The 26,176-nt window shown below is 46.1% G+C and overlaps 1 protein-coding gene across 1 annotated transcript in view; it reads right to left on the bottom strand.

Moving 5' to 3' along the window:
* The window catches only part of LOC135820592 (uncharacterized), a 46,772-nt gene extending 20,940 nt beyond the window's left edge, over positions 1-25,832 (bottom strand). The window contains exons 1-5 of the mRNA XM_065333650.1: positions 25,773-25,832; positions 15,574-15,706; positions 10,589-10,684; positions 3,559-3,721; positions 1,083-1,151 (exon numbers count right to left, since the gene is read on the bottom strand). Coding sequence (XP_065189722.1) covers positions 1,083-1,151; positions 3,559-3,721; positions 10,589-10,684; positions 15,574-15,706; positions 25,773-25,775 — 464 coding nt within the window. The 5' untranslated portion in view covers positions 25,776-25,832. The remainder of the gene's footprint in view (positions 1-1,082; positions 1,152-3,558; positions 3,722-10,588; positions 10,685-15,573; positions 15,707-25,772) is intronic.
* Positions 25,833-26,176: the final 344 nt, after the last annotated feature.

Genomic DNA, 26,176 nt, shown 5'->3' with positions numbered 1-26,176 from the left:
GCGCACAAATGACAGTATCCTGGTGGAGTTGGGAGTACAGAGACAGCTGCTAGCCAGGGTCCGGATACGCAAACTGACCTATTTCGGGCACACATGCCGCCCAGCTGGCTGTGAGCTTGTACGTGACGTGATGTTTGGTGTCGTGGATGGTAAAAGAAAGCGTGGTCGTCCGAAGATTTCCTTTGCTGACAACATCGTTTCGTGGACTGGTATGTCTCTGCATGAGAATTGCCAGTTGGCATCTGACAGAGATGCCTGGCAGTCGCACTGTGCATCTACTGCTTACACAGCTGCATAATGCCGTTTATTATTATTTTTTAAATTTTACTTTTATTATTTTTTCGGCAACGCAGATGATGATGATGATGATGATGATGATGACTCTGTCGCAGTCTGTGATGCCGTACTGTACTGCAGACGCGTGCTCGACACTGTTGGAAATAGTGCCCACCCTCGAGCGGAGAGAGAGGGCCTACCAGGGATCGCACAAACCCTGCATTTTGTCGGGTCTGTACGACTCCTGGCTCTTGACCTTTGGTCGGTGTACGAGATGCACGAACAGTTTTCGTAGGGTGAGGACTTTTTCATGTAGCACCAGGGGTTATGTACTCTTGGTAACACTGAATGCGGCAAGTAGGACTCGCCCATCCGCCCCTCCCCACCTGAAACGTCGAGAAGGTAGGGGCGCTCTGGCGGGATTTTACGGTAATATACATTAAATTACTAGGGTATCTGAACTCCAGAATACCGTCTCTTTGCTGCAAAAAAACACTGGTAATACTTATGAATTCGCCACATTTTCGGGCACGTGCAAGGGGCTGCACTGGAGGCTGCGGGTTCTTCGAAAAGGTTTATGCAGAAGTACATTGTATGTCATATGCACATAAGGGTACACCCACTATTGGCCAGGGTATGTCAGGACCAATCAAAATCTGCCTCCACCAGTCCTGCTAACCTACGGCATAGTCTCCATGTGATGAGCAGCCATGCGATGATGTGATGAGCAGCCATTCAAACGTGTCTTCAGACTTCGAAACTCATGCTTCCTATAAATCCACGCAACCTGAAGCAATCAAACTTACAGATATTGCAGGTGACGTTTACCTTTCAAGGCATTTGGTATGGAGACTGGGAATGCCCCATGATGAGTCCTGTGCAAGTGACAATACAAACAGTAAACTAAAGTTGTAACATGGGAAAATTTGAGCACAAGTTATGCGATCGCGTCCACCAACTATACCAGATTTTGAGCAGTCAGACATCCACAATATAGCACAGAACTGACAGGGAGTACTGTAATAGGTAGCCGAGTGGTAGGCGCGGTGAATCAACAATAATTACTTTTATTCTACTTTCAGGTACACACCTGAGATATAATCGTTAGTGAAAGAAGAAGCTTTTATGCAGCAAACACCGTACGCTTATATGCGAAGATACACTAAAATTAATACATAAGGTCGCTCCGTATTGCTTCCGTATTACTTCCGTATTGGTCGGGCAGGGATACTACAGTACTGAGACAATCATACGGGATGTTACAATTCGTCCGTGGCCTACCATCTGAGTTAGTAAACTTAAATCTACCTGAAGAAAAAAGCAGCGGCCAGCATACGGCGATCCAACCTGTCCATCGTAGGCATACACACACCTCATTGCTGATAAGACCCTGGCACTGAACAAGAGGAGCGAAGTCGTCGCAAAGTGCATAGCAGGCACGCAAAAAAGTTCCGACTCGTGAACTTCCAAGGAGTCACCTAGAATGACCAATACGCCAAATGTAACGCCCTGCCTACGTATGAGCATCGCGTGAACAGCCTGCACACTCTGCCAATTCATACACCATACTCAACGCCATATCCAACACATGCACACAGTACAAGTTCAGAGCCCTAAAGAAGCGGGTTGGAATGGTACAGGATTTGGATTCAGAGGAACTATAGGGCATAAAGAGCAGAGGTTGTCGAAAGATGGTACTGTTTGTCAGCTTAGCACTCAAATGTTATTCCGGTGATTGTTACCTGTGCTCCACTGTTATCCGTATCTTCAGCTGCAGTGGAGAAGGAACTGGCGAGTTTGGCAGCCTGGAGATTTGCTGGGAATGTATGCTTCCCTAACGCCATGGTGAATCCATCTTTGTCAGTGTCGGGTGACTGATGAGTTGCCTTTTCTCTGCCACTGCAGAATCTGTTGCCCTCCTGCATTGGCATCATGGTCTCACCGCGTTCCTGCTGCAGTGTCTGTGAAAGCTTCTGCATGGCAGTGGTTTAACAGGTTTGGACTTTTATTTTTATTTGTCCTGAACTGCAGGCGGTCCAGCAGCTCTATCTGTAGTCATCTCCGAGTCAGCCGTTGAACTATCATGGGCTGGTACCTCACGCTCAGGGTCCATGACCTGACCTGTACTCGACCTTGAACCAGCGTTATGAATGCCGCACGGTAATGTGAAGTCTGAGTAGAAGCATGCGAAAGGCTACTTGTAAAGAGGGGGGGAAAACCACGAAGTGAGAAACCCGCGAGGATGGAAATCCTGGAATCTATACCTGTGGAAATGGGACTTAACGTGCCGGCTAAATACAGCACGGGTTTCAGATATCCTAATCTCGGTTATTTGATATGCGCCCTTCTTGCCAACTCCTCCATGTCCCAGTTTGTTTTCTGAGAGCCTTTCCCCACATACACGTATTTCCATTAACAACGGGTGTCCATGCCGGAAATTATGGATACGAAAAAGCGATAGTTGCGCAGAATAAATATCGATTGCGCTTTCGTAGGATACTGTTACCTTTACAGTCCGTATCGCCTATAAGGTTGGCGGCTATAATAATATACCGGATATAGTGATCAATTTCTCAAATTCATTTTCATTTACCATAACTAAGTATACACAGTTATCGCGTATAGTAATAATCGTCTATAGTAATATATCGCCTATAGTGATCAAATTCATATTTCAAAAGACCTTTATTACACTATTTTTGCGTCGGTTATAGTGATTGATGTGAAATCAAGCGAAGTCAGAGAAGAACAGGGTGTTACTTCTTCGTGAAGAACTTGTCCAGTGAGTGTTGTTCGGTGAGTTTTGCTTGTACAAGTTGCCAAAATATGCCTCCATCATGAGGAAATGCTGATTTTGTGTGTCCGGAGCTACAGCCAGCTACATGACATTGTACATGTATGTAATGCGTATAGGCACGGCGCGCTGAGTCATTTGACACCCCACCTGCATACATTGCATGCAGTATCAGTCATAGTAATATATCGCTTAAAGTGATAAAATGATCAAAATCAAACACCAACGCTATAGGCGATACTGACTGTATATTTTTTCGATTAATGCGTGCAGTGTGGCTTCATCGGAGACTGTGCTCTCTTAGTTAGAGTAAATACAGTATGCCTGTGGACATGTACTTCCCTTTCATCCCGTACACCGTTCCAGGAACTTCCTTGATTATTACGCATTTTCTTTTGGTACTTTTGGAGAATTCAACAAATATAGTCTGAATGAATAGATGAATGAATGAATGAACTTGTACACACTGGGATGCAATCAACACTTACAAGCTAGTACAGATGGACGAGTCGGTGAAAATTGTGCAGTTGTGCTGGTCTCGACATGTACCGTATGACTTCAATGGCTGGTCCTTGGCATAACCAGAATCACACTTCAGATCATAGTAGTCGGTACGTTGCTTAACAATTTGCAGCCCGTGTGGTATTCTCCCTACAGTCACATGGAGAAAAACACCACCAAAAATCGGGCAAAAAATGAAGCTTACATTTCTCTCTACTTCTCTAAAAAAAGTAATATTCTACAAACTCCCCATAATTTTTCACAAAACGCGGCATATTTTCTATCAATTTATAAAATGCATGTCTGTCATACCCTAGATATTACCAAGAGTACATAACCCCCCCTGTTCTTTTGATAATATTACGAAGTAGGTTAATCTTCATCATTAGCCATCCATGCAATTTCTTCATCATTTCTAGGAACTGGCACCTGGCCGGTGAGAAGGCATCCTTGCCTGTAACTCTCATGAAGTAAAATGAATAATAATAATAATAATGTAAAAGAGAAAAGGACATATGGATACGAGTCTAGAGTAACTCCCCATCACTGTAACATGATACTATATACAGTCAGAAAGTGCAATAACTAGGCACAAAACTGACAGAGTACTGAGACATTCGACGTCCTGACACCTAACTTTAACACATCTCCGTAGCGCTAACCGACAGCCTTCCAACTTGGAAGGTTCAAGGTTATGGAAAGACCAAAGAGGGGAAGGCAAGCGCAACGAAAACGAGCCAAAAGCTACAGTCCCAACGGAACAAAGAATGTCGATTGTTACTGGACGATGACGAGACCAGTACGATATTTGACAAAGCGGTCTAACTACAATTCGAAGCAGCAAAGCAGCACACCACCCAACTTGGGTGGGTCATAAATATCAAAGATAAGTAAAGAAAGGGAAGCTTTGCGAAAACGAATTGTGCAAGCCGAAAGCCAAACTCCTACAGTACTCCTCATGCATGACATTGTGATGGACTAGTTGACTACAAACCAAGTTGTTTCACACGACGTACGTTTCGCCGTATGGTTCGTGACGGCTCATCAGGTGTGCAATTTGAAACTCGGATGTTGAGCCATAAATAAATGTAAAAGAGAAAAGGACATATGGATACGAGTCTATGTTACAGTGATGGGGAGTTACTCTAGACTCGTATCCATATGTCCTTTTCTCTTTTACATTTATTTATGGCTCAACATCCGAGTTTCAAATTGCACACCTGATGAGCCGTCACGAACCATACGGCGAAACGTACGTCGTGTGAAACAACTTGTTTTGTAGTCAACTAATAATAATAATAATAATAATAATACTTCGAAGTAGTTACAGTTCGCATGTCACTCATGGAAGGATCCATGGGATTAACACATCTGTCAACGAAATCCAGGCAGAAGAGCCGACAAAAGGCATCTCATTATTGTTAGAACGTATCGCAATAAGAACAACTACGCAAGTGCAGCACATTTTTCCACAAGCATCAGCCCTTTTTCTTGTCTAGAGCCAGTTCAAAACAGTCAGAAATATCAATATTGGCGTGCTTTAGATCATTTTTAATATTGTCAATCCATCTGAGATGAAACAACAACAAAAACACCAACAATCTGTACTCCCATGTCGTTTCCACTGGTAGTGCAATCTAAGTCATCCACCACGCATGGCTTGTTCTCGCTCGTATCTTTCTAATCAAAGATATAAAAAAAACAATTCAGTGTCGCAGGTGATGATCACAAAAGAGCTTCTATTAGGTGTCATTCCATGGTGATTCCACAGCGAGACCCAAACAAACAAAAAAACATTTTACAAAAGAAAAATGGACCAAAGAACTGTGTGCGTACAAGTTATCCAAAGCATATCAATGCAATCACATACAGTCGACTTTGCGCATAACTACCTCCGGTGGGGCATCAGAAAGGTGTCCTGTTTGGCGAAGTGTCCTTATACCCGAAGTCTCATTATATTATGTACATGTAGACAGTTGGAGGGGACTTTGCTCTGGAAATGTAAATTCTGTCGTTGTCCGCGAATTGTCGTTATATCCGCAGTCGCTATTAGCCAAGTTGACTGTACGTGTGTACAAACTTTAAGTATGTACGACGTACGTATGTCTTGTTTATGCTGCGTGTCACTTGGTCTGCCACCCGTGTTGCGTTCCCTGTTTCGGCTATTGCTACTGCACTGTTCTAGTCAGAAATTAGTGTTGATAGGGAAACCGAGTGCGAACCGGGCTAGCCTTTGTTGGTGCGTACCCGTGTTTGTTTGTATTCCTCCGACGGTGTGGCACGCACATGTGATTATAGCAATAAAAACTGCTTTATGGCAGTTTTCTAAAAAAAGTTATTGTGTTCTAGTCCATGGACCCCGTCTAAAAAGTAAGAAATTAACGAAATGTGATAGCTGAAAATTAAAATTTCACACAAAACCTCACAATAATCACAACACTTGAAATGCTGCTTTCAACACTAAACTTGTACTGCACCAACAATTGGCAACATGCATGCATAGGAAAGAGGATCACGAGGGGAAAATGTCTTCTGCATGTAGCTTTTCATTCTGTGTGTGATTATTGCGAGGTTTTGTGTGGAATTTTAATTTTCAGCTATCACATTTCGTTAATTTCTTACTTTTTAGACGGGGTCCATGGACTAGAACACAATAACTTTTTTTAGAAAACTGCCATAAAGCAGTTTTTATTGCTATAATTTCTTTTGTTTTTTCTGTCACCATGTACCAATCAATGGAATGCCCTATATCAAGAGTACATAACCCCCCAGAGTGTGCAACGCCTGATCCAGCTCTGCATAGGGTCTTGGTCGAGCGGAATCGGATCTTTGCGTCATAATACCGTACACATCTGAGGGGAACCCGGGGAGTCGGGGGTACTCTTGGATCAAAAACAATGGTGCCCTGCCTCGAGACCGGCCTTGCGCTGGTGTGAAGTGTACGCATGACTTCAGAAGATCCGATTCCGCTCGACCAAGACCCTACACAGAGCTGGATCGGCGTTGCACACTCTGGGGGGTTATGTACTCTTGCCTATATCAATATGTAAATGATGGCCTTCACATCATATCAATACCATATTATCAAGAGTACATAACCCCCCAGAGTGTGCAACGCCGATCCAGCTCTGTGTAGGGTCTTGGTCGAGCGGAATCGGATCTTCTGATGTCATGCGTACACTTCACACCAGCGCAAGGCCGGTCTCGAGCCAGGGCACCATTGTTTTTGATCCAAGAGTACCCGCGACTCCCCGGGTTCCCCTCAGATGTGTACGGTATTATGACGCAAAGATCCGATTCCGCTCGACCAAGACCCTATGCAGAGCTGGATCAGGCGTTGCACACTCTGGGGGGTTATGTACTCTTGATATTATACGCATTGATGTGCAAGCCTTTTCTTGCAGAAAATGGCACTAGCATAATGCATGTTCTTCTGCGGGGAAACATGTGAGCAGTGGTAGTGATACTTTTTTATACGGAGGCCATTCTGTGCATGTTGCTGTTGCAGAATTTCATGAAATTGTCTTGCCTTTCAGATTTCTCCACCCTCAATCAGATTTATTTGAGAAATGTAGCCATGCGCCAGGTGCGTGTCGCAGATGTTTTTGTTAATTCTGTGTTTATAATGATTTATAGTCATGGGTTATCGTGATAAGGTCATCCAGCATCATATTGAAACTGAAATCGTAATCCTGTCGATGTCGATACAACTTTTGGAAGTAGTTCAATGACTTCAAACTGTTAGTCCACGATTGTCTAAAACAACACAGCAAAGGAGGAACAATAAACATGTATTAAAATGTAAACGAATACATTGCTGAGTCCAAAACCTCGTTCCAACAACTACACTGATCCTGAGGAGAAAAGGGGCAAGGCTATGGTTGGAGGTACTGAGAGATAAACAAGGCACTCCACAATAATAAAGTCTTACACATCTTTTGGTGAGTATGAATGATATCTAGTCCTCTTTAGGACCTCTTTAGGACGAACACCAAGGGAACGATGGTATTTATTCTGTGAGCTTAACCTATTTTATAACCAGAGAACACAATTATATCTCCAATAGACATACGAATAGATTTCTTCTACAGCGAAAGATTCTTAGCCACACCGACTCATTGACTCGTCTCGTATGAAACAATTGAGTCACTAGAGAGATTCTGCAAAACGAAACGCGTACAAACTTTCGCTCTACATCATGAAGTGCGAAACTTGCAGGGAACGCGAAATGAACTGTCGTAGGAAATTTCGTGAGATCGGGTCATGGCGTACGTGCACTTGGCCCGCGCAAACTACGAAAATGTGCAGAACGCAAAGTTCGTGCAAAAATTCGCACACACTTTCGCAAGGACTGTCGCGAAACTTCGTTCGAATTTTCGTTTTGTAGAACCTCTCTACTGAACCTTTCTTTAGCAACATGACGGCAACTGAAACAGCAACAGAGAAAGTACGATACATGTACTCTACATTCTTACAGGTACTACAAACAGATTGCAGATCGCAATTCTTGCTTTGGCGGCACGAAACTTTATTTGGGGCAGTGCAATCTCGGCGGTACTCACAAATCAAACAGCCCAGACTTGAGTAAACAAATCCAATCATACAAGTTCGAGATTTTCACGAGACTGCACCCATTGGCTTGTTTCGTATGAAACAAACAAGTTACTGAACCTCTCCACAATAGAGATTTCCCCTGAAATGCGAATTTATTTTGCAAACTCGGTCAATTGGTACTTGAACCTTTCCCTCCAGATTGGGAACTGCCAACGATAGTATGCCACTGACCAGTGCCTTACTTGTAACGTACCAATGTACAATGAATATGAGTATTTCGACAACACATCTAACATAAGCCTTACCGTCAAGAAGTTGAACTCGCGTTCTTCGCACACTGTAGACAAGGGCAAAGAGATAAAAATGGATCTAAATCCGAATAAAATCAGCACACGTTTCCGTAAATGAAAGGTGAACATAAGCAAATGAATCGAAGGAAACCGGTCAACTTAGAGATCACCTGTCATCGAGTATTCCGTAAAAGGCGGCCTCGCAGCTCGGCAGCAGAAGAGCAAAATTTAGAAAAGAGATCCTGTCAACTTTTCCATTATTAATTTCCGCCCTAAAATCAGCACACTTTTCCTGAATGAAAGAGTCAACACAAGCAGAATCAAAGGCAACTGGTCAACTCACCTGTCATTGAGTAATATTCCGCGAAAGGAGGTCTCAGCAGCGCCGAAACGAAATAAGCCAGGCCAGGAGACGAAATATCCGAAACAGTTCATGCAAGAAGCAGTTCCAAAGAAGGAAGTAAAGTTCCTCGCGCATGCACATCCGAACACGGATCCGCGGACTGCATGCACTGAACACAATGTCTGCCGTGCACGTGCACAGCACACGGCTACCACGTGTTGGTAGATCTAATACCGAGCACCTTGCGTAGAGACTTACGTAGCCTAAGTGAAATACCGAGCACCTTACGTAGAAACTTACGTAGCATAGCGATGTCGTTTTTTCTGCCATGTGAACACAATAATAGAAAAGCTGACAGGATCGCTTTTCTAAATGTATGCGAACTTGCGACGTGTCCGTCATGTACGAACTCTGTGTGTATGCATCTAGAGCACGCAGGTTTGGCATGTTTGTGCTCCACTTGTGCGCGTAGGATTCAAACGTGTGCAACGCACGCGTGTGGGGCACACCCATTACGTCTGCGGCACCGTGACATGGCCAGTATGTGATGTGCGACACGGGTGGGCAGGAGTGGCGCATGGGCGTGTTCGCACTGTGCACGTCTACACTCAAGCGTTTTGTCAGCTTTCCTGGTCCCAGGAGTGTTTGGATCTGAGGAAAACACGTGAACTGAATACAGTATACAGTGGAGCTAGTTTGAACTCTTGTGTGCTTTCTATGCCCATATTTATCTGCGGAATTGAGTACGGTCAAGAAATGCGTCTGAAAACCCTGAAGCACCATCGACTACTGGAATGTCCGAGAGCAGGGTCGAGGGGAACCACACTACCGAAAATAACACCTGTTCACGCCCTCCTTTCAGATTGCCGGCTCTTTTCGCCATTCGAATAATTTTCGATATGCACCTCGCGAACATACCACCTTCCTGCACCCATAGACCACAAACAATGCATGCTCCATTCGACGAGGTGGGTGTCATGAGTGCTCTTTCACGTCAGTCGCGTGAAAGTCATTTCAGGGTGAGAATCGTTCTCAAGAAAAAAAGATCGCAAAAATTAGTGAAAGTCTCGATGGAACGCTTGAGGATGGACTGGCTGTGCCGTGGCTCGTTTGAAGAGTCTAATCTAGACCCATAAATCGTGCAAATATTGGGCCAATATCGAGGGGTATGCCAATTTCATGGTTCCCTTCAAAAGCTTTTGCGCGGGATTTTGAATATCGATCTACACCCCAAAGCAAACCTACCTGCAAAATTTGAGCGAAATCTGAGAGACCGATTTGCACATATGTTCTGGTTTTCTCAGACATGCCTTTTTTCTAATTGTTTTACTGCAAGAAGTCGTCTTCATATAAGGAGGCAGATATGCCTGTTTGTTGTACGACTTTAAATAAATCCAACCAACCAATCAACCAACAACATGCGGCCGAGACTCAGTAGACGTCTTCTCTTGCAGACCCTTCTCATTGGTTGCAGTTTTGATTTTTCATACAGGATTTGCAATGTAGGTAGTTGACTCCGGAGATATAACGGAGCTTTCGTCTCTGCCATATACAACCAGCTGTTCATTCTGTCGCTTCATGAGGGTCAACAGGCCGCAGTTTTACAGAAGAACTGAAACAATGAGAACCGAGAACATGCAAAACCGTGAGTCTTGGGAATGCCGCTTCCATGCTATTGAGCAGAATGCTCAGTTTGCTGCGCAAACCCTGGCTGCTACATCCTCTGTGGAGCATAGCAAGGAACCAAGAAGCTTGACCCCTGTAATAAGCGGAGTAAAATTAAACAAAGGAGCAATCTGACTCTGAGGCGATTTATTCCTTATCACTTACGCTGAGAGCAGTTTCCCACGAGGCTCCATTTCGGCTGGCAAAAGCACTGGCTATTCCACCATAGCATGGTGGTTTTGAAATGATCACAATGTGCCTCTGTTAGGCGGAGACACGGATTTGGGAGAAGATAGACACAGACGCGGACAAACAGACACGGACAACACAGACACATGCAACACAGACACATGCAACACAGACACATGCAACACAGACACATGCAACACAGACACATGCAATACAGACACATGCAACACACACACACACACACACACACACACAGCACAGCCATAGACAGCCAAGACAAAGACAGCACAGACATAGACAGCACAGACATAGACAGCATGGAAGGCAGGGATTTAGAGAATATTAGATACGGTAAACACTCGTATATTCACAACTCGTTGTTGTCGGGCTGTTTTGCGTAGAGAAAGAGCGAGAGAGCGAGAGAGCGAGAGAAAGCGAGAGAGAGAGAGCGAGAGAGAGAGCGAGAGAGCCAGAGAGAGAGAGCCGGTGTCCCCACCCGTTTGCTGCAGCCCTCGGACGCTTCGTTGCTATTTTGCGGGGGGGGGGGGGGTGGGCATTAGCATGCCGTGAAACGTCAACGGGAACGAGGTCATCGGAGCGCTCGTGAAACGCGGCGTGATTTAGGATTAGCTTCACGCGTTCACAACCCGTCTACGCAAGTCGGCCGCTTTGCATTTGACAACAGTTTTCTGATATTTCTACTGGCAAAGATTTTTCGCGAACTTTCCCTTGAGAATAATACTCAGCCCGACTGACTATTACCCGAATTAAAAGAAACTCCATGATAGCCACATCGCCGATGGATGGGTACCGCAAAGGGTTGTGTTCACGAGGTCCATGCCAAAACATTCTCCGAAAGACTTTACAATGGAGCCAGTCAGTTGAGAATATTTGAAAAAAAGTGTACGTTTCGGGGCAGTAGACAAACAAATAAGCGAGGAAGCTAAAGGTTGTCTTGAACAAGTCTAATTTTTGGCACTTTGGTTACCCTCGATCCTGTTCTGTGTCATGTTAGTAATGGTTCTGTTAAAATCAATGCGCCTACTGGTTGTTTGGTACGTTTCGCCATCATAATTTATTCCAACAATAATGGGTGAGACATTTTCGAAATTTGAGAAACCTCGCAAAGACAAAAGAGGCGCGGTTTACGGTGCTATTCTCCGTATCATGGTTGAAATCGCACGTACCTCACTAAAACCCACCCGTTGCGGTCATGCAGAGTAGACTCATCTGAACTCGTCCAACGGGACGGGACTCTAACCCAGCTCCCCCTTCACGTTGCAGTTTCACGGCTTGCTAATGTCGCTTTTTGCTGCCGTGCCGTTGCCTCTGCCTGACCCTCCGCCGTTGTAGCCTGCTACGGTGACACGTTACCGCAACACCAACAACACTAGCAATTGCGAATCCAACAGACCCGCCTGCTATACACTAACAAACTTATTTGGTGTTCGCAATAAACACTTACGCTTGAACGTTTTGGGTTTCTCAAATGCAACTGTGAACAGAAATGTGCACAGTCTGGTCCGGAGGTGTTACAGAACAAAAGGAAAGGTTCTTGGAAATAGCACGCGCACAGCCACCAATATTGTTTCGGAGACAGCTGCCGTTCTCAGTTGAGAGCGGAGCGACATGCAGTGGCTTAACTGGTACACAAATTATCCTCGCCATCTTCTATCGTCTGTCGCTGATGCTACTGATACGCATGCTCCATCTAAACAAGTTAGACTACTCCTCTGTCCCAAACCTAAGCCTCAACCGTGCGCAACACCAGAGCTACGGAAACTGCTGCAGCGCAGAACTACTCTGCATCTGCATCGTAGAGTCCTTTCGCAGCCTGGGACTATGGTTCTTTTAAAAGCAACAGTATCGGTCTGTCAGACGCCACGGGACGCCTCTGAGTAGGAGACTGAAATTCCGTCTCCAGATTCACCGGTTCTCGGCACTCAGACGAAATCCTAGAGGTCAGTGGGCTCTTCTTATCAGTCAGTCTGGCAGGAGAAAAGTAAGAAATCTGCCAATTGCATCTCTCAGAAGTCTGACAGAGACATAGTGCACGATCCAAGCTGGCCTGCTGACATCTGTTTACGCCCAGCCACCCAACAGCCAACTCAACACGCCAACAACAACAACGCTGCTCAACTGTCCCATTTTCGACCCGTAACCGTGGGGCACATTGCACACTGCTCTAAGCAACAAACACAAGTTAGTCACCTGACTCTGACAACGTTTTACCAGCCATACTGAAGCATGGTCGTGATTCCATAGCAGTTTCTCTCACTGATATTATCAATATATCTCTGAGCACAGGGTGCGTACCAGATATTTTCAAGAATGCCACAGTCAGTCCAGTTTTCAAATCAGGCGATGCAGAAAGCTCTACTAATTACAGACCAGTCTCATTATTGCCCATATGCAGCAAGATATTAGAACAAGTTGTTTTGGAGCAGCTAATTGCATTCTTTAAGTTACACAACATCATGTACGTGCCTAACAATAAATTTGCCTACCGTACCAACAGCTCGTGTGAGGACTGCCTAGCGCTAGCGGTCGACAAATGGCTCAAAGCCCTTGATAACCACGAGTACTGTGGCAGCGTGTTTGCCGATATGAGCAAACCTTTTGACTATCTTTTTCTTGTCACTACGTTTTTGTCAGTTATTGGATTTGCATGCTGTTTTCTTGATTCTTCACATCTATATTTTTTCGTGTCACTTCTACACATAATTGGAGTGACATATTTCTGAACTTAATTTCCTTATAGTTGTAGTCTTTTAGCTTATTTCCATCATTCCCTGTAGTATTTTGACAAGAAGGGAACGAAAACGTTCAATACTTTGAAACATGTCCTAATTGGCTGGGGACGGTGACTCTTGCGTAGATGCATGCGTAGATAACACATTTTTTTGTAATAATAATAATAATACGAAGTAGTGGTTGCGACTGGGGAGCAAACCTTTCTTACAAATAATAATAATAATAATAATAATAATATAAATTTGAACTCGGAACCTGAGCCTTCCAAGTTGGAAGGTTGTTGGTTTGCGCCTTGGAGAAATGTTGGAGCTAGGTGTCAGATTGCCGAATGTCCCAGTACTCCTTGTCAGTTTTGTGCCATTTTTGTCGGACTCGCTGACTGTATAAGATCTGGTTACGTTGGTGGACAGATTTTCATAACTCGTAAAATTTTGTCCATTACTTTCTTCATCATAATAATGATACTTGTAATGTTGTTGTTGTGTCTGACTCTATCCCAAATATCTTATTCTGTGTTTGGTTTTCCAACTCATTGGGTTGTAGTTTCCATCATGAGTTTGATTCCATCGTGAGTTTTGATTCTATTTGCTATTTTTCGTTCCATTTTTGAGCTCACATCTATCTGCTTTTTTGGTGTTATTGGCCCGGACAAGAGGCTTCTTTCCATAAAAAAAATAATTCAGATGATACATGTAATTATAATTATCCTATTATATTATTGCTTAGGGAGGTTGAAGAGGTACCATCTACACACTAGAGCAATTTCAAGCAATAAGTCTTTGTCTTTCGCTGTCTGCATGGTTTATCTAGCCCACTTCTCAGCCTCCTATTCTCTCCCCTCTGCACTGGCCCCCATACTGCTGCCACAACCCGGGGCAAAGCTACACCTGCTCTTGTCTTGCCCACCTGCCTGCCACTCCCGGTATGGTTTCCATTCCATTGCTTATCTTGGTGGCGACAGGTGGAATGCGCTGCCTCCGTCTTGTCGCCTGGCCGGGTCACCTGCTTTGTTTCGCGCTCACACAAAGTCTCATTTAGGGTTCCCAGTAAAAAGGCAACATTGCCTGTTGGGAAATCGCTAACAACATAAGAGAAAAAAACAATAATAATTGCATCTTCGTGCACCTGCTGAAGACTGTAATACGGTCGGCGTTGTCCGCTTCATATTATTGCATATCCAAAAAACAGGAAATAGAGATGAAAATATTACCTTGCGTGCTCAGATTGTGTTGAATCAAGGGGGGTGGTAAGAGACCTGCACAGTGGACTCGGCGTGGGAACATAGGAGTAGAAGAATACCGGTATTTTACTACTCCCTTGTACGAACTGGGGCTTTCTTGCCACTCGTTTCACGTACGCGAGCCCCAGCTTACGACAAATCCCTGGAGGCGATTCCAAAAAATCACGTTATCGAACAAGGTGTATGGCATCAAGATAAAATCAACACTAATTTTTTTAGGGGCAGCCCAAGGTTACCAATAATATTTTCAAAACAAAATGTTTTCGTTTGTGGTTGGGTTTGACGGAGTTTCGCTTTGAAAACAATCATTGAATGCTGATGAAGAATGCCCAGTTACTTCTGGGTGTCGAAAATTGACATCAATATTTTATTAGAATTCGTTTTACCTGCAGAAAAGGTGGGTGGGTGGGTGGGGGCCGAAAAATACTAAAACATTTCGTTTTGTAAAAAGAATCGGTAACCCCGGACGGCCCCTTACAAAGTCTGATGGTGCTAGAGAGGTTCCGCACTACGTGAACTTTAGCAACTTTACGTCGGCGGGCCGGCAAAATTCCCGTGAATTCGCGAGTTTGCACTCCACATACTGAAAGTTGTCTACGTAGAGTACGTAGATAGCCTGAAGCCGGCTTTGATAACGTACATGTCGCTGGTCCGTAGATTGGGGTACAAATCTACGACTCTCTCCCCAGATCAATCTGGTCGTGCACTGCCGCGTTAGGACTTGTCAAGGGCAGCGTACGTAGATCGATTAGGTTTTTTTTATTATATATACACATGCAGAACCTCTTTATTATTATCTTGTAATATTGAACAGGCTCTGCTGGGGTGACAGCTCCACCATGGCTCAGTGGTCGGAGCATTGCTAACCTCAAGCAAAGGCCCCTGGTTCGATTCCTGGTGATGACAGTTTATTTTTTCTTCCAACTTTTCCATTTTTCGTTTCCACAACTTCCGAATATTTACTTACTTGTTTGGAATTCTGCATCAGCTGGTTTCAGCCCGCTGCTATGACCTGGGCTCTGGGAGTAACTGAAAGGCAACATCATCACCGTGGCTAACACAGCCACGAACATCAAGGTGCAGCTCGGTTGAAGAACCGCCTACAATAGTAAAGAATACAAATCAAAGGTGTGCTTAATGCAACGAGTTTTTACCCATATTGATACATGTACTTAAAACCTTCACATCATTTTATCACTGTAATATCCTTCAGTGTGATAGTCTCCGGTCAGTTCTAGCATCTGCTACATTAACCAGCATCATCATACTTGTAACTGTTATGTACAAAGAGTAGGGGAAAACGTGATTGATTTTGGACGATATGCTCAAATCATAACCATGTGTTCTGTCACCCTCTCTCTTCTCTCTGTCTCTCTCCCTATTCTCTCTGCGTCTCTACCTCTGTATCCCATCGTCTTAATTTCTCTATAACGTTACGCAGTCCCCTTTTGTTACAGCAATCTGCGGATATAAATCTAAGTCAATCTCTCCTTCGCTTTTTGTCTCTGCTTGGACTGCGTGTAACTAACTCTACTCATGGTGCGTTCCTAGTATTATGATGCCCATGCATTAGAACTGTGATAAAAAAATGTTGACTGAAGTGTGAAACAACGTTCAACTTATAAAATATTGTTCAATCATCCACATCACCTAATTAAAAAAAGAGACAACCAGCTCCAGTGGTTATCACCTTTCACAACTGCTGTCATTCGCACTTTTGTAGATTTGCGCCATCATTTGCCTCATGATGCAGTCATTCACGCTTGGCACTGCCGCGATTCACAACTTTTAGATTTGCACCATGATGCAGCCAATAACAGTTTGCTTTGTGAGTATATAAACCAATACTAATCCAGATTTACTCATTGCTGTCTTCTGATGATCGCTAAGTGCGTGAAACTCGGAATTAAAACACTTTCTCTGTCCTCTGATTTTTTTTTAAATTATTGTTTCATTGTTCTGAGTGCACTCACCTTTTTTGGTTTTTTTGTTATTCCTATTTTACTAGGGAATTACCAACAGGCGTCATCGCCTTCTTACAGGGAACCCTAAGAACTTTACTTTCATCGATATTATTTTATGTTGCCTAAACACCATACTTGTATGTGTTACTCAATCTGCGGGTACAACTGTTTCGTCCTTTGTGAACTCACCAGCGCAACACAGAAAACATGACGCCAAACCTGATAGCAATGAGACATAATATGTTCTATAACCAGACTTAAACCAGTCCCGAGAGTATGTTTCACGGAATTTCTGTTGTCCGCTTTACTTCTGTTTACTACCCAGTTACAAACACCGTGGAGCTGACTTGTAATGCCATGTGTTTGTAAAAAGCATCTGTCCAGCTGCCTAAAAGAGCTACAAATGTAGAAACAACCGGCACGTCAAAACCAATTATTATTATTTTGTGTTCTACACGCGGCAGTACGCAAAACCCGAACATGTACGCATTTGCAATTTTCGCTGCAAAATGGCGGCAATAGGCAACTGATGTTATAAGGATGGCAATAAACAGCACCAGCTGAAACCTCACTTCACGAAGGTTTTATTGAAATGTCATGGACAAATTCTAGAGAAAGTGGTGATGGACAAAGAAATAGCTACGATGCAAATGTAATGTGAAGAGCAATAAGAGGAATGATGAAAATATAAAAATGCATCAAACTACATGGAGCTTTTGCACAACGCTGATCGGGTAGCATCGTTGAACTGTTGCACCACAGACCATTATATAGACCATTATAATTATATTTTAGGAAGAATATTAATAAAAATAACACCTAAACGAAGCCAGAAATGTATCACAAGGTATTCTTGCAAGATGCGAACTGCGTAAAAACTAACAATCTAAGAAACTAAAGGACAACATTCAAGTACGAAACAACAATTTCCTTACCACTGTTTTTTTCAAATAGTGGTTTCGACTTCCGGGATGATTTTTTATTATAGGAATGGGTTTGCTCCCACACTGGAGCTCGCGCTATTCCGCCGACTTGACTTGACACTTGACTGACTCCCGACTGCCATTGCAGGTTAGAAGGTTCGAAGGTTCGATGGACTTCTCGTGTGCTCTGCATGGCAGTCGTGAGTCAGTCAAGTGGAGTCGGCGTAATAGTGCGAGCTCCAGTGTGGGAGCAAACCCATTACTGTGTTTTTTTTGTCCCTTTGAGTGTTTGATTGAATATCTAAGTTATCTTTCATGCACCTGGTATCTTGCAAGAATACATTGTGTGTTTTGGGCATTACTTTAATAGGTGTAACTTATCACAATAATTATTAATCCTATATTAAAATGGTCTGCGACACAATTTGTTAATCCGTACAACGATGCTTCATGATGAGCATTGCGCAAAATTTAGCATTTGTCTTTATTTTTCATCGCTCCAATTATTGTTAAGGCACAAAACTGACAAGGATATTCTTCATTGCGGATCCCTTCCCCTCATTGGAACTCTCCGCACCTGAGCCTTTCTAGTTGGAAGGTTGTTGGTTTCCGCTTCGTAGATGCATTGGAGCTAGTTGTCAGGTCGTCGAATGTCTCGATATCCCTGTCAGTTTTGTACCTTGTTGTCGCACTATCTGACTGTATAATTATTATCTCGTTACCTTGGTGACTGTTAGTCATAACTAGTAAGGCCACACCAAGTTATTTCTATGTTTCGCGTCACCCGCCCGCGTACCTTTTCGAATCCTTGACAAGAAAAAAAGAACCTAGACGAGCCAATCGATGGCTGTTCTGGCGAACAATCTCTAGCCAGTATGGCGGATCAGAGGTTATCAGCTTCTCGATAATCTTGCATTCCAGGCGATGGTACGTAGAAGGTGCGAGAGATGAAAATTTCTATTTTCCAAGCCGTGCGGTAGGCCTAGGGCCTGCTCACCAAGCGAGCAGAGATTCCAGGTGTCAAGGACTTCGAGATTTTCCACGATTGTGATGGAGCGGGATCCCACTCGAATCATGTCAAAATGCAGAAGGAGCCATCCATGAAATCTCTGTATCGCTCCAGCCCAGTCTGCCAGCTGTCCTGTGACGACTTGTTGTCGTTTTGGATAGAAGTGACAGTTTAGTAGTGGTATTCTGTGTGCAACATGGCTCAGTACACATAGAATGGAGTTTTGTTTTTTCTTCTGTTTTTGTTTTTTCCGCCCGCCCGTGTGCCTTTTCCAGGAAATATCCGACACGAAACATAGAATTAACTTGGTGTGGCCTAACTTATAGATCCTTTTCTCTTTGCATAATACTATTGGCTCAAGATCCGAGTTCCTATTATTGTCCTTCACATTACATTTCCATCGTAGTTATATCTTTATCCAACACCACGTTCTCTAGAATTTGTTCGTTACATCTCAATAGAACCTTCATGAAGTGACGCTTCGGCTGATTCTGTTTATTGCCATCCTTAAACTTGTGTCACCTGGCCGCTTGTTTAAACTGACATTATACTATCCATTTCAGTGAAACCTGTAACTAACGACCACCCCTTGGGGCCAGAGAAAGCGGTCTTTAGTGGCCGGTGGGTGATCCTTGGTTAGAGGTTTGCACCGCCCAACCATGTATGAATTTGAGACCATCCATGCCTGGCAAAGTGGTCTTTAGTACCAGGCTGCTCGCTAGTCACGGTGGGCTTTAGTTACAGGTTTTATTGTACTTAGTTTTTTGGTTGGAGGAAAGCAAATCAGCACACGAGGCACAGAAGCCATAATAATTTCGACTACAGTCCATTCATCGGAAACGGGCCCGCTGGCTTTTGAAAGTCTGATTTGGGCCGAATTGAGGATCAAAAATCCACTATAAATCTCAAAAATCTGGGTTTTGGATCTGCTTCTCAATACATTTTGCCATGGCATACCTGTCCTAATTTTGTAAAACCTGACTGAATTTCTATTTCCCTGTTCTTGGACCTTTCTGGCCTCAAATGTGGCAAGGAGTAATTGCATATCGGAGCTTCGAGCTTCGATATAACAGTGTATACCAACCCGAAATCGGGTTTTCCTTTGCTCGAGATAGCATTTTCAAAACGCAGTTTTACTAAAATTTGACAAACAAATTTTCGTAAGGAAAACTGCTCCACACGTGATCCATCAGCTCAAACGCGGGAACTCTAGCTTCTTCTACACCTTTTTTCTTTGCTCGAGGAAGTGTGTAGTTGAAGTTTTCTGTTTTCAGAGTTTTCGGTATGGATTCCGCACCTCAGGATGTGTTTTCGCTAGTCCAGCAGGCTCTGGACCATGCCTTGCGCCCACTGGAGAGGCGTTTGGCATCCCTGGAAGGCCACAACACGTCCATGCCTGTGGGAAATTTGGAGTCCGGGCAAGAGCACGACTCGCGGATCGTGGATGGGACATGTACCCCGGAAACTGATCCACTCCTGATCCCGGTTGCTTCCCAATCGGCTGACTCTTCGTTGCGAGGTCTACTGCCTGCAGTAGTCAGCCAGCTCAGGCTTCCAGAGCCGGTGTTGAGCATACGCGTGGTGGGTCCGTTGAGGGCGACCCGACAAATTTTCCCACGCTGCAGCCACTCGCTGCTCGGTCGACCTCGAGAGGGCCACCAAGGCTACGACCTCTCCCCTCAGACCCGAGTGGTCCTGAAGATCCAGGCGATTTGGCGCAATTAAGCCACCTGCCGCTTGGTCCGACGCTAGCGGGTGTGGAGGCTGATGATTTGGACTCCGGTAGCACACATAGCCTGGTGTCCGACGGTGTGGGTCCCAACACTGACTGGCCAGCGGAGGACGGGGATGAGGAAGAGAAAAGTTTTACCCGTCATGTCTCGCCCGAAACTGCTAAGTTTCTTGAGTCATGTCTTCGCTCAGAACTCCGACGCAAATCCCGGCAGGCCATTTCCCGGCGCTACCCTCGCCCTGACACTCCAGCAGCACTAGTCCCGGCTTTGGATGCACAAGTCGCCCGCATGGTGTATGGGGCTGACAACAAGCCGCCTCGTTCGGAGGCTCGGCCCGATAGGCCTCAGTACCTGACGCAGGCGAAATTATTGAATGTGGTGGGTCCGTTGTGTGACATACTTGAACACACGCAAAACCCTGGCCTCGGTGAGCAAGGTCAACAGATCCGGGAGGCAGCTACGGCAGCACTGCGTCTCCTGGGAGATGCTAACCAGGCACTCACCATAAAACGGCGCTCCATTTATTTATCCAAGATCCACCCCAAGCTCTCCAGCCTGGCCACTGCAGAGTTTGCTAATCCGGGAGAGTCATTATTTGGCCCTGCCCTGAACGAGCAGATAACGAAGCAGGCGGAAACAGACCAGGCTTGGGCTGACGTACTGCGTAAGCTGCCGCCAAGTCATGGTCATGTGGCTGGGAAAGACAGACGGTCGTCACGCTTCGGACAAGATCAGGGGGACGGCAACGCCAAACGCCGCAAGCCTTCAGAGGCTTCCCGTGAGCCGTTTTTTCGAGGGAGCGGAGCCCGCAGGGACGGGTGGACCTCCGCAAGCCATGCCCCTCACCGTCCACATTACCCCAAGAAGCCGCAGTGGCAGCCCCGGTCGCAACAACAGCCCGGCAACAAGCACGGCCCTCCGAAGCCAAACAATGCCTGAAACGTTTCCTGCCAGAGGTGTGCTGGCAGGCGCTCCCACCAGACCTGCAATGTCAATGCACCCAGCTACCCGAGTGGGGCTTGGACTGGAGGGGGAGCGACTGGGAGGTCCAGGGACATCTGAGCGGCCGAATTGGTGGTCAGACCAGACGCTGCCGTCAGCTGACCGGAGACCCAGAAGTCACGCAATATGTGCAAGGGTTTTGCCTGGAGTTCAGTCGGGAACCAGTCCAGTGGCGGAAACCACTCCCCAGGCAGATGTCCTCAGAGTTGACCGCAGTGGTGACGAAGGAAGTACAGGCACTGCAAGAGAAGGGTGCCCTGGAAGATGTGCCCCCTGGTACACCTGGCTTTCTCAGTCCACTGTTTGTCGTACCGAAAAAGAATGGCAAGATGCGCCCAGTGGCCGACCTGCGGGAATTGAACCAGTTTGTGCAATACCACCATTTCAAAATGGAAGGTATCGCCACGCTGCGGGAGCTATTGATAAAGAACGATTTTATGGTGAAAGTGGACTTAACCGATGCATACCTGTCCATGCCAGTGCATCCAACCCTCCGTCGCTTCCTGACGGTGCAGTGGCAGAGTCGGCAGTACCGATCTGCGGCTGTCCCGTTTGGCCTGGCATCTGCTCCACGGCAGTTCACCAAGCTCCTTCACCCGGTGATCACCTGCCTCCGCCAACAGGGCGTACGTCTGGTCGTGTACCTGGACGATATTCTGATCATGGCCGGATCATATCAGGAGGCGTTGCAGCATGTGGCCAATCTCATTCATCTGTTGCTGGCCCTGGGCTTCCAGGTGAACTTCAGCAAGTCAGAGCTGCAGCCGGTACAAGTGGTAGAGTTTCTGGGCTTCCAGGTCAGTTCAATAGCCATGACATTAGAACTCCCCACGGACAAGGTCCATCGGACGTTGACAACTTGCCGGAGCTTAATTGCCCAGCGACAGAGTACGGTTCGACGACTTGCCAGCATCCTGGGACTGCTGTCCTCAGCAGCACCCGCGATTCTTCCCACCAACCTGCATTTGAGCGGCCTGGAATCAGTGCGGGCATCAGAACTACGCCGGCAAGTACCATGGGAGGAGACCGTCCAGCTATGCGCAGCAGCACTGGAGGATCTGTCTTGGTGGCTTCAGCACCTGGAGGAGGTCAACGGCCGCTCTATTCCTCTGCCCGTTCCAGACCTGGTCATGCAGACGGATGCAGCATCCACAGTCGGCTGGGGAGCAGTCTGTGGTCATCGCCACGCATCAGGCCTTTGGACGGTGGCGGAGAAGCACATTCATATCAACTGCCTGGAACAACGTGCAGCCTTTTTCGGTCTACAATCGCTCGCGAAGGACCTTCGGTCTGCTCATGTGATCATCGAAATCGACAACCAGGCGGCTGTATGGTGCATCAACAAAATGCGATCAAATACCAGCCCGGAGCTGAACAGCGAAGCCCAACAACTGTGGCAATGGTGCCTGGAGAAAGACATCACCATCAGAGCCGAGTACCGGCCAGGCGAATTGAATGTGGAAGCCGACTTTTGGTCACGGCAAACCGGAGCAGCACAGTGGATACTCCACCAGGAAGTCTTTCAGAGACTAGCCAACCAACTTGCTTTTCCTCTGGAAGTGGATCTGTTTGCCTCACGCACGGCTGCCCAGCTACCCCGATTTGTGAGCTGGAAGCCAGACCCGCACTCGTGGAGGACCGACGCTCTCAGCTTCACATGGTCAGACCTGAATGCGTACCTGTTTCCTCCGTGTCGTCTCCTGACGAGGTGCCTGAGGAGGATTCAGAGGGAGGAGGTAGCTCAGTGTGTGTTAGTTGCCCCGATGTGGAGAGGAGCCCCATGGTTTCCCCTCTTACTGAGCCTCTGTGTCGACCAACCAATAATGCTGCCTCATCACCCTCGTCTACTCATGAACGAGCAGGGCGACGTTCACCCTCTCGTGGAAGCGATACAGCTGCGCCTAGTCGCTTGGCCGCTGTCGGGCGTATATGGCAGCATCAACAACTTTCAGCAGACGTGTCGTCGCTCCTCAGTTCTTCTTGGCGTGGAGGAACGAGGAAACATTACGACTCAGCTTGGTCACTGTGGTGTCAGTGGTGCCGTCAACGGGAGATTAATCCCGTTTCGCCATCTTCCGGCATAGCAACTGTCCTGCAGTACCTTACGGACCAAGTGTCGGCAGGGAAGTCCTACCGGACCATTGGAGTGTACCGCTCTGCACTGTCCAGTACCCTGCAGCCGATGGACGGCCACGCGATCGGCCAACACCCGTTCGTCTCCCGGTTGATGCGTGGCATTTATCAACAACGTCCACCTGCGCCTCGCTATTCGGCTACCTGGGACCCGGCAATCCCGCTAGGCACTCTCCAATCTTGGCCTCCGGTGAAGGATCTGTCCCTGGAGCAGCACACCCTAAAGTTGTGCTTTCTACTGGCTATAACAGGTGCTTTCAGGGCATCTGAGCTCCGGCATCTGTCAGCCGACTCCATTGGTTTGTCGCCGGAAGGTGTCTCACTGCAATTGTTGGCATTAACTAAGACAGCGCTCTGGCAGCTTGAAGAGAGTCTTCGTAGCCAGATATCAGGTAGAAGCAGTTTGCCCTGTAGTCCTCTTGGAAGCATACCTGGAACGCACAAAGGCTTTGAGACCCTCAGAGACTCAGCAGCTCTTCATCTCGGCCCGCAAGCCACACCGTGCGGTATCAGCTGCAACAATTTCTCGTTGGCTTGTGTCCGTGTTGTCCAGCGCTGGCGTTGACACGTCGGTGTTCAAAGGACATTCAACCCGAGCCGCTGCATCGTCGACGGCTGCAGGCGCTGGCCTGTCAGCTGATGAGGTCATGCGCGCCGTTGGCTGGAAACAAGAGTCTACGTTCCGGCGCTTCTATCTCAGAGACCCCAGGCCTGCTGCGTCAGTCCGCATTCAGCAGGAGTTCGCAACTGGAGTATTGGCTGCTGCTGTGCCAGCATCTACACTGCCCTGAAACAATGCTGACAGTGTGCTTATTCGTGTACGTCATGATGGTATGACTGTGTGCAAAACATACCTTCTGGACTAATCCGTTAGTTTACTTGCGTAGTGTACGCATTACAAGTCATTTCGGGACGGCCAGTGTTAGCATCCCGCCATACTAGGTTATGAATATTTTTCCAGATTCTGGTTTTCATGTGGCCACACATTTAGTTGGTGTTAGGCCTTGTGTTCTATTCCAGCCTGGGTGTGCTGGTTTGCTGCGTTCAAATTATAACCACTGACGCTCGTAGTCGCCAATTGTGCATTAATAATTGTTGCCACGGAGGCCGGTTGACGTGCGCTGTGAAGTATACACTGTTATATCGAAGCTCGAAGCTCCGATATGCAATTGCCCATTTCACAAGCAATGATGCATTGTGATGTGAAGTGGGGATTGTATGAGGAGCGGAGAGCGGAGATATAACAGTCCCACCCGGGTACCCTCCCTAATAAGATCTATAATGCGCTGAAAAAAGGGTGAAGAAGAAGCTAGAGTTCCCGCGTTTGAGCTGATGGATCACGTGTGGAGCAGTTTTCCTTACGAAAATTAGTTTGTCAAATTTTAGTAAAACTGCGTTTTGAAAATGCTATCTCGAGCAAAGGAAAACCCGATTTCGGGTTGGTATACACTGTTATATCTCCGCTCTCCGCTCCTCATACAATCCCCACTTCACATCACAATGCATCATTGCTTGTGAAATGGGCAATTGCACGGGTCACACAATGCAGGATGTACTGTTGTTTTCACGATATCTACAACTTTGTGACAGAGGCACCAAAAGGTTAGGGTGCCAGTTTCCAATGAACGGACTGTAGACCTTTCTTACCATTACTCTTCAAGTCGAATACAATCGTGATTAACAAGGTAGCAAGCAAGTCCTTATAACCGGCACTTTGGCGGTCAGAGTATTGACAAAAATAGCACTTGGAAAATAGCTACCTTGCTACCTTGTTAGTCCCCATTGTATTCGACTTGAAGAGTAATGGCACGAAAGGCCTAGTCGAAATTATAATTATGGCTTCTGTGCTTCGTGTGCTGGTATACATTACTTAGTACTACATGTACATGTAACCGAATCAACTGCTTGTGTCATGCAGATCGGAGACAGCAAGATGATCCATAAGAAGAAAACGGAAACTAAATTGTATACCAACCATATCCACAACCCGATGATAGCATTGACGGATAATCCTCACTGAGAAAAAGGTTGTGATGGTGAGCCAATATAAATATGATGACGAAAAGATAACAACGAAATGTGACGATTTATGACAAACTGTCCCCCAACTGTCACGTAGCTAGACTGTATAAGAATTGGTTTCGTTGGTGGACAGTTTGTCATAACTCGTTACATTTTGTTCTTTTCCTTTTTTCATCATGAGAAAAGGTGATGACAGTTATGCGAAATGCACACCTAACTAGCGAGGATGTTGCGACCTCGGCTGTAATTGGTAAAGAAAGTGTCTGCTTCGAACGTCGGCTGCAGTCATGAGTCAGTCAAGTGCAAGATCCGACGCTCGGAGCAGAAACTTTCTGTGCACCATATGTTGGAAAAACGCCTGAGCTATCAGTATCTCTTACCATTGTCTGACCGAAGTTCCTTTCCTTGGACACGCTGCTGAGCTTCGAACACGTCTTCAATGACAATATGGAGCACAAACAGTTCAAGCAAAATAAACAGAGATAGCTAAGAATAGCCAAATTGTATAGGCACATCTATGAAGCACAGGCACAAATTCTAGGAATGGCAAGTCCTGCGCAGTGGTACCGTACGCAACCTTCGCGCTGCAGCACCACAAAATACAATTCCAGGTAGCACCCAGGCCCACCCTTCCCAACAAAGCCAAGGGCGTGCTGCATGCATCGGTGTGTTATACGCATCCCGTAATTATTTGGATCTCGACCCCGGCATGAAATAGTTCATACACACTCCATAAAGCGGGATTCACAGAAGCTTTTTTGCGATGCGACACGCACGCAAACCC

Source organism: Sycon ciliatum, chromosome 7 (assembly GCF_964019385.1).
Source record: "Sycon ciliatum chromosome 7, ocSycCili1.1, whole genome shotgun sequence".
In the NCBI taxonomy this organism is placed as follows: domain Eukaryota; kingdom Metazoa; phylum Porifera; class Calcarea; order Leucosolenida; family Sycettidae; genus Sycon; species Sycon ciliatum.
Note: the sequence above shows the minus strand (reverse complement) of the source record. Positions and strands in the feature narration are given on the sequence as shown.